Here is a 9789-nt window from a genome sequence, read left to right as displayed (position 1 = left end):
TCCAGCACTGCACTTTTTCTTTAATCAGGTCTTTTAAAATTGCACTTCTCCACAGGGCAGTTTTTAAATCCGAAGCATAGATACAGTAAGTAAGAGCAACTTACCTTCTAAAATGTTTTTATATTAGGCCTACTAAAGTGTATTTCATAGCCAGTGATGTAGTTGTAAAAAACAAATCGGTGGGTAAACGCTGAAGCACCCTATACTTTCAATGCATATTTCCGCTCGCGCAAAAGAAAGAAGGTGCGTAAACGGTGTTTACGTGCGTTTACCCTCCACTACACCACTGTTCATAGCCCCATAAACCGTGTTGTGCTTGCAAAGCACTAAATAGACAGTCCCATGTTACAGGACCCAGGAACATCATCTCTGATTATGTTGTCATTATGCACCAGTATAGGTTGGAAAAGATACATATATATATGACACATATGTGGCACTGGGTGAGAGCAGTCTCTCACTTCAGCCTTTGAGTAACATTGGCTAAGGCCACAGCAAAGGCCTGCACTGCTGAGAAAGGATACTGGAAATCCAGGATATAGGCGTTCCCATCGATTCTGCCAAACTGCATCACCTGTAGAAAGACAGGGGGAAAAATCTGGGAAACAGATATAACGCTTTGAGGAAGGCCTGTTTTCATCGCTCAATGTCTACCTGGAGCTCGATGGGTACTGACTCAGCTAAGCCATAAAGAGGTCAATGTGACAGTTGGTATTTTAAGCAACCACAATACTACACTGATTTTAGAATTCTAACTTATATACAACTGCCGTTATTAACAAATCATCCAGGTTTCTGTAAATAATAAAAGCAAAATCTTACCTGTCTGCCATCCAACTCGATCTGAAAGTTCTTAGCAGACTCCTGAGTGACCCGTCCTCCAAAGTCCAGCTGGTAGACTTGTGTTGCCTCGTTCCAGAGTGGCTGCTTATTGGCCATGACGTAGACGAATCCCTGGCTGCCCAGCCCGCGGTCCTCTCTCTCATTGGCCTTCCTGCACTTGATCTCTTCCAGTTCACTGGCCATCCTCAGGCTCCTCTTACTCTTCCAGCCCTTCTTGGAGCTCTGGCTCTGGTTCATCAGTTCGTCTCCACTGATGAAGAGCTCGGGCTCACTCTCAGAACTATCCTGGAACTCGCTGGTGGTACTTGTCCTGTTGAGCTTCTTGGTTTTGTTCAGCTGCTCCCTCTGGCCTTTGGGTTTCTTCTTCTCCCTGCCGCCCAGCCTGGGGCTGGAGATGAGGGAGTTGAAGTCGGAGAGGGCGCGCCCTTCCTTTTTGGATTTTCCCTCTGAGACGGTGGTCATGTTTGCCTCCTCAGCTCGGCTGTCCAGACGTTTACGGCTCTTCTTGCTGAACCTGTCAGTCCCCTGCCGGTCTGGAACAGGGCTGTCATTTAGAGAAGACGGCTCCTGGAAGCTACTGGCAGATTCCGTCAGCTCCTCTGTGGGGCTTTTGGGTTTTGGCAGCATGGTTGGTGGAGGAGGAGGAGGAAGTGAAGGAGGTGGGGGAGGAGGAACCGTAGGAGGAGATGGGGAGAGGACTGGCTTCTCTAACAGTTGATGAGACTTGCTGGGCAGGGTGGCAGAGCCCGAGGGGTCCTGCATGGGTAGGCTGTAGGGGTTCCAGGGGTGCAGGCTAACAGGTTGCAGCTGAAGCCCGGCACAGGAGCTAGCTCCTGGGTACATCGGTGGCAGAGGGCAGCAAGCCAGGTTGGCAAGGTTGGGAGGGTATCCAGGTGGCAAGACCAGGTTGGGGTCCTGCTGGGTGAACTGGGGAACTGGGGCAACTACTTCGTTGGGAAGGCAGGGTGGTGGAGGGCTCTGCATTGACTGGAGTGGGGGTCCACCCTGACCTCCCCCTGGAGGGAAAGGTGACAGGGAGATCTGGTAACCCGATGGGAAAGTAACAGTGCTTGGGCTGCTGGGGGGTTTTGTTGAGAGTAGGAAAGGCAGCCGCGTCATGTCCAGGTGCTGAGCATTGCTGAAGATGAGTGGGGGTGGGGGCTTGTGCGTTGGTGGTGGAGGGGGAGCTAAGATAGTCTGTTCTTGAGGTATCCAGAACTCCTCTGCGGTGTTTGGGTCCCACTGGTATGGCGGAGGACGTTTCAGAGTCAAACTAACCTCCCCAAGAGTCAAGTGACGACACTGCTGACTTAATGCCTCGTCTTCAGTAAAGGCAGAGTTCACGTATACAGTCCTATCCCTGCTGTTATCAACAGGACTCAGCAGATTGTACGATGACTGAGAAGCAAGAGGTGAAGTGCTTTTGGAGTGGACAATGATGGTGCTGTGATGAGCACCTTTTCCTGGTGGGAAATCCTGCCGCACCACAGTGCCTCCTGCTATGCCACTGCTGCTACTACCACCCCCGCTAACGCTGACACTGGTGCTGCTGCTGTTGCTGCTGCACTGAGTGCAGGTATATAGAGCTGTTGGCACCCTCTGCTGGTAAGAGAGCGCTAGTGCAGCACTGTTGATCTTAGACTTGGACGGTAGAGTCCTTGAAGCATCAACCATCTGGGACACCTTCAAGCGGGATTCCCCATCTCGCCTGTCACGTCGCAAGGTAGCGTGAATCATGTGACTACTGTCCATGCGTTGGGGAGGAGGAAGTGTTGTCGTGTTAATGTTAACCTGATTGGCTGGATCTGGGTAGGGGGGCGGGTCTCCGCTGGGTATGGAGTATCGTGGCACCGAGAGGCGGCTTAGAGTCGCTGAGCTGTAAGGAAGATGGACTTTCTTACTGTCAGACGATGAGGTGACTTTAAGTGTGGCCGAACCTCCCATGCCTTGAACAGCGTAGGCGTTCTGGTTGCGTATGAGTCTTCTGCGAGGGCGACACACCTCCTCTACATTCCCACTGCTGTCAAAGGTCGTGATCCTCTCGTATCCCATCTGGTACTGGAGACCAACTGGGTGGAGTGAGAACTCGTCTTTCTTCAGACAAGGGTCTGCTGTGACCAGTATGTTGGGGTTGTCACAGTTGGTGATGAGGGTCTGAGGAGCGGTGGAGGTTGTGGCGGTGGCTGCAGACACTACGGTTCCTGGGTAGGGCGGGGGAGCGTTCACCTTCCTCATCTGGATCTCAAGGGAAGTCTCTGCATCGAGGAAGGAAGGAGGTCTAGACCGTAGTGTGTCTGTGTCTATGAATGAAAGAGTTCTAGATCGGGAGGAGTCCGCATCGAGGAAAGACAGGGGTCTAGATCGCAATGTACCGGTATCTACATCAATGAAAGAAGGAGGTCTAGTCCGTATTGTGTCTATGTCGATGAATGACGGCGGCCTAGATCTTGATGTGTCTGCTTCGAGGAAGGAAGGAGGTCTAGACCGTAAGCTGTCTACATCAATGAATGATGGAGGCCTGGATCGCGGTAGACTTGGCCTGCCCAGAGTATGGCTCTGAGTATGGCCCTGCTGTCCTCTTTCTGGTCCCAACTCTGGACTGGGGTGGGGTACCTGAAACTGCTGCAAAGAGATGGCGGGGTAGCCAGTAGGCGGAGGGGGCAAGGTGATCTGCAGCTTCAGTTGCTGCTGCATTTGTTGGTGCTGCCTCTGCATCTGTTGGTGTTGCTGTTGTATCTGCTGATGCTGCTGCTGCAACTGCTGCTGTTGCTGCCTCATCTCAATAATCTGCTGTCGGATCTGCTGTTGTTGTTGCTGCATTTGTTGCTGCTGCTGATGCATTTGCTCGTGCTGCAGTTGCATCTGTTGGTGCTGCTGAGCGATTTGCTGCTGTTGCAAGTGTTGGTGCTGCTGTTGGATCTGCTGTTGTTGCTGTTGCAGTGCCGCCTGTTGTTGTTGGTACTGTTGTTGCAGTGCTTGGTGCTGCTGAGTCTGTTGCTGCTGCTGCTGTTGGATCTGCTGTATGTGAAGCTGTTGTAGGTGTTGATGATGTTGTGGAATCTGTGGTTGTTGGTGCTGTAGTTGTTGATGTTGTGGAATCTGTGGTTGTTGGTGCTGTAGTTGTTGATGTTGTGGAATCTGTGGTTGTTGGTGCTGTAGTTGTTGATGTTGCATCCTCTGTTGTTGCTGCTGCTGCGGCTGTTGCGTTTGTATCTGCTGTGGTTGTTTGGACTGCTGTTGTTGGTGCGTCTGTTGTGACTGAGGACGTTGTTGGTGAGGTTGTTGAGGGAGGTTATGTTGAGGCGGAGGTGGAGGTAACGTTCCAGCCAGGAGGGGACCCATCTCTAGCCCATTAAATATCACCTGTCCTGGGTTAGAGTACCTTCCTAGAGTCCCACTGTAATGTACTGCCACAGCATCCTGACCATGATCAGACCCCAGAACAGAGGCTGAGGCCGCTGCTGCTGCTGCTGCTGCTGCTGCTGCTGCTGCTGCTGAAGCCGTAGCTGTGGGATTGGTCAGGACATCCAGCTGAATGTTCTGATTGGCCAGCAGGGACTGGACCAGACCAATGCTCTGAGTGGGGGACATGGCCTGGGCGGGGCTGTGGATGGGCGCGATGGGGATGTTGACCGTACATGGAGGGTTGTCACCTGTCACTCCAGATGGTCCCGTTACTGAAACACAAGTCAGGGACTCTTATGAATTACATCAACATACACATTAATCCACACAAATTTCAAATTCTGAAAATCCTGTATTTAATAATCCTGAAAAATCCAGTGAAATCCAATTCATTCCTTCATTCATACCTGGCAAGTCATCCTCATCCTCACTGAAGACGTTGGGGTTAAAGACTGGCAGGCTCATGAAGTCAAGTGATATTCTCCGCACCTCTGGAAGGTAGATTGTCATCTGCCTTGGTTGTAGATGGAGCAAACTGGTCTTATAGATAACTGAAATGGTGAGAAACATGTCTTTGGTCAAATTTGACAGAAAAATGACAGAAAGGAAATAGCAGTCAAAATAAAGTAAAAACGTAAAAAGTTTAAATTAAATTGGGCAATGTGTGATTTAATGTGTACATTTTGTTCTTCTCACATTGTAGTGATCTTACCTGCACCCAGATTAGCAGGTAAGAAAGAAGCAAGTCCCACAATTTTGAACTTAGTCCCCCAAATATTGGACGTGACTTGAGCCAGGTAATTATGCTGTGAAACCAGGCAAATAAAAAGGCAGATTGATTATTTGGTGATTTTTTTTTAACCAAATGAAAGATGATCTCAGAACCCAGAACCAAGTATCGTATGTGCTAGCTAGCTAGCTACCTACCTGATTTACTTCCGGCTGTGGAAGTGTCAAAATCGAAACAAGCGAAAACAGCAGTTTCAGCCAATAGAATCACTATGAACTTTCCACATAACACATATTCAGATAATACCTCAGAGATTCCATCCATGGACATCTCTCGACGTGTCAGACTGGGAGAACGAATCAGAGGCTTCTTCGTTGGTAACCTTGGCGATCGAAGCCCTTCCTGACTAGTCCTAGACGTCTTGGGAGATTTTCTTGATTCAATGTTCCTTCTACGCCAGAAAACAACAAAACCAATGACAAATAAGAGCAAAGTAGACTAATTTTAAATAATAAACACTGTCGTTACAACAAGTTAGAACAAATCAAATGATAAATATGACATTTAGGAAACTTGAGCTATTGAATTAGATGGATCAGTGACAGGCAATGTTTAGGATTAAAGTTGAATATGGTAAATAGAAATCTTATAATGTCATTCCTACAGAATCTAGACCACTGTAATGAAAGATACCTGGAATGCTTGGGAGACCTGTTTCCTCTGGATAGTTTAGGCGACTTCTTCCCGACCCACTCATCACTCAACTCAATGTCGCTGGAGTCGGAACAGTTACAGCTGTCAGTCATGTAGGAGATCATAGCATTCACACACACCTCGTCTGAAATAAACAAAAAAACATACATACAAACAAACAACAAATAAAAAAGGATCTATGACTCAACCTAAACAGGTCAGAACTGTAGAACTTCTGAAAAACAATAGTAGGGGAAGCTGTTTGTGTCTGACATACTATCTATTTTTTAAAAGCTCATTATAATACCTTTTCCTGTGCCAAGCCCACCTGCTTTGCTGTCTGTTTTGGGGTCCATGATGATGAACTCTGGGCGTAGCTTGCTGATGCGTCTGCCTTTGAGGATAGGCACCAGCCCCCCTAGGTGTTCCAGGTATAGGGTGTAACAGGGTCCCCCTGCCTCGGGGTTGTCCTCCGCTCGCTTCATGGTGCAGTGCAACCTTTCGTTGCCAGCCGTGGGGTAGCTGACAAAGTCCCGGATGTTGTTGGGATCAGGAATGGGAGGCTAGAGAAACAAGAGAAGAGCATTAACAGTTGGTTCCCAATTCGCACCCTACCCCTTCCCTTGGCCCCTTAGCCCTTTAGAGCTTGAGAGTCTGGATAGTTATAATCAGGGTATTGATGGAGCTTCCAGCACAGTTACAGATCTACAAACATTAAAGGGTTACGACCAAGGGGTGATGTGATTTTGAAATGAACAAGTCTTTGAGCTGAGATAATAGCCTACAGTAGCCGACTGAATAAATCTCCTTCTACCTTGATGGTGGGTATGAAGGCGGTGGTGACATAGGAGCAGAGTAAGGAAGGCATGTTGAGTTTGCCCACGTCCCTCTCCTCCCTCAGGGCGCTGGCGATGCCCTGTTGGCACAGCAGCTGCAGGCTGGCCACCCGGTGCTCCACTCGCACCACATACAGCGCCGGGCCACATGCCAGAAACAGACGAGAGTCTCTATGGCCCCAGCAGATGGTGGTGATGGGGCGCTGCAAGGCAAAGGTTGACAAGGCAGGTTTCCAGTCAGCCCTGTTGTATTCACATTGTATGGAACCTTGATTTCTGGTTTTCTCCATAGCCGACTGAACTGAACGAGACTTGGAAGTGTGGCAAGACAACATTTCATATTAAGTTTAATTCCTGTTAGCATTGTGGTTATTGGTTGAAGATTTCAGATGACCTATAGACTTTGACTTATATGTGTTAGAGGACCTACCCAGAAGGCAAAACTGGTTGAAATTATGCCATGCAAACAGATTAAAACAAGTTTGTAAATATCACCCTAACGTTTCAGAGGATGAAATCAGAGGGGAGCTCACCTGGGCAGGTGTTTCTAACGTGTAGATATGTTCTCCTTGGACGTTGTAGAACTTGACCAGGGCGTTCCTCATGATAGAGCCAGAGGGGACTCCAGGGACACCATGTCTCTCCATCCCAGCTACTGCCAGGAGGTCCCCCTGCGAACACCACTGTACCTCCACATCTGAAGAGGAGAGGCTTCAGTCACATCACGTTCATACTGGAGAGTATCTATATATTACACAGTGGTGGGTTTCCCCAGTACATTATCGCTCTTAATGACAGCAAACTACTTCACTTTACGAATTTGGTTTGCTCACACACAGAAGATTGATAAAGTCAGTACCTTTTAGTCCTGAGCGGATGACGGTAGGAGCGAGGTCATCGTAGTTGTTCATCAAACTGATGTCTCCTGATATGAAGCTGACTGTCAGAACGGGCTTCAGGTTACGTACTAGGGGAGAGAAAAATATACACATTAGCCTCCTGGCCAATGTACTGTCACCATCGTAGTGCACAATCATAGTGTTCAAATCAGTGGTAAAAAAAAAGTTAGCGGTACATTAGAGAGAGGTATAAAACAGGGATTCCCTTGTTCTTTGTTTTAGATTTAAAACAATATATTACCTTGAGGTGGGTTGTTGTCATTAGAGTTAGTGTCGATATCGGTGCCCAAAAAAGCAGTGCTTACATTATCTAAATAAGCACACTATCTTACATAATAATTACTACATGATCTTGCCTTGAGGTGTGTTATTGTCATCAGAGTCGGTGTCGCTCTCTGTGCTGTCCTCCACCAGGAAACAGGGACAGTTCCAGGACATGCCGACAATGCCATCTGACTCATGCAGGAGGACGTGGGCGATCATACGACCATGGCAGTCCATCACTATCACCTGACCATCAGCCGTACCAAACAACACCTGAAGTACAGTGGGCAGGAATCATTTTATGAGAGAAAGCCTATATGGAGCCAGTTTCCTGGACGTAGATTAAGCCTTTGACTAAGAACAAAATATTCTCCATTATAGGGTGTAACAGGGTCCCACATTATTTTTAGTCCTGGACTAGACGTCATCTGTGTCCTGGAAACCAACAGATGATTTAATATATCAGGTGTATTTGTATCTGTATGTAAAAGTGTAATACATGTAACAATGTTTTGTTTAGGTGTGATAAGGGCTTTATTGATACATTTAATGCATTGATTGATTGAGGCGGTTTACCTGTTGGTCATCAGGTGTCCAGATGCCACAGGTGATCTGGCTCTCCAGGTTAATCTCTGAGGACCAGTGTCTCTGTCCGCTGACTGACCCCACTAGGACAAACCCATCCCGGTAGGCGATCAGGGCCTGGCTGCCATCATGAGACCATGTGAAGTCACTCACCTGATGGAGAAAGATGAGAGGTAAGAGTAAACATACATACATACATCAATACATGATATTTTCACAAATACAAAGAAATATGAACTTTTTTTTATCCTTGAACTAATATTCTTCCCATCAATTAATATATTACTATGATGATGATGATGATGATTGTGCATTTCATATGATCAATGATGATGTGTGTGTGCTGATGACTTCAAACTTACCTGGGCAGGTACAAACTTACCTGGGCACCGCGGTCATTCACTAACTCCACAGACCACCGTCCCTCATATTGAATCCAAACAAAGATGCCTCCCTCCATGTCACACGTGGCCAGCTTCTGAAAGGGCTCATTCCAACGGACCAACACAACCTTTAGAGAAAACACAATGCAACTGCTATTACACTCCACCAACACAGGGGTCTGTCTAGGAATGTGAATGTGGAATACAGTTCAATATTCAACATGAAATAGGCCTCCACTGTCCTGATGGGAAAAACAACAAAACAGTGAATTTCCTCCACCCCAGTTGCTGATGGTACAGATGTGAGCTCTTACAAAAGCCTCAGTATAACCTAGAAGCTACACAATAATTGAAAGTTATCAGACGGTTTCAGAGAAAATATTGAATATGCATATATATATATATATATATACATACTATACATACTTCACACTAACACACATCAAATAATGTTCTAATGGTTGCCCAGTTCTCTGCCTAATAAGATATTGAAAACACAAAAATGACAAAGCCGGCCCACACACCTCACTGTTGTGTCCTCGCAGGTTAAAGTTGATTCTCTGAGGGGTGTTCCTGTCTCTCCTGCAGTGGCTGGATGTGAACGTTACGCCCACCACCCCTCTCCCGTTCCCAGTGGCCAACCAGCCCTCCTCATAGTAGCGCCGCTGGCACACCGGTTTGTCCTTCTCGCTCTTGGGGACCCGGCCCTTCCAGGAGAGGCAGAGGATGTTGGAGTCGCTGCAGAGGATGGGACCATGTTCCACAGCAGCTAACATCCTTACTGAGTGACCAGGCTAGGAGGCAAACAGAGGAGGAGAACATGGTAACCTTTATTTATGTGTGTTTTCTGTGTTTCCTATGTTCTTGATTAAAGCATTTGTGTCTCTAACTTTTAATGTGTAATTGCTGCTGGTCTTGTTATGCAGGATTCGCATAACAAGACTCACTGTTTAATGGGATTCACCGTTTAAATTAAATAAAAATAGTTTAATCGACTGACTTGCTTGATTCTTTGTTTGTTTTCGTTTTATTTTATTTTATACATCACACTTTATTCTAGGTCATTAGGTAGGCTAAAGTGCTTAGGTTATTTCTCCAAGAGGTAGGCCTATTAAACCATCCAATACAGTCAAGTCATAACTCAATATTAC

The 9789-nt window shown here is 47.1% G+C and overlaps 1 protein-coding gene across 1 annotated transcript; it reads right to left on the bottom strand.

Annotated features, from left to right (window-relative positions):
- Window positions 1-457: 457 nt before the first annotated feature.
- Window positions 458-9414, bottom strand: LOC120023016 (tubby-related protein 4-like). Its single transcript, XM_038966967.1, is given in 14 exon segments — window positions 458-574; window positions 823-4520; window positions 4656-4799; window positions 4961-5054; window positions 5285-5429; window positions 5672-5816; window positions 6000-6234; window positions 6486-6710; window positions 7041-7204; window positions 7367-7474; window positions 7739-7943; window positions 8247-8408; window positions 8638-8766; window positions 9163-9414. Coding segments are annotated over 14 exon segments (5823 nt in total).
- Between the last annotated feature and the right edge of the window lie 375 nt (window positions 9415-9789).

This window comes from Salvelinus namaycush, chromosome 28, assembly GCF_016432855.1.
Source record: "Salvelinus namaycush isolate Seneca chromosome 28, SaNama_1.0, whole genome shotgun sequence".
Classification (NCBI taxonomy): domain Eukaryota; kingdom Metazoa; phylum Chordata; class Actinopteri; order Salmoniformes; family Salmonidae; genus Salvelinus; species Salvelinus namaycush.
Note: the sequence above shows the minus strand (reverse complement) of the source record. Positions and strands in the feature narration are given on the sequence as shown.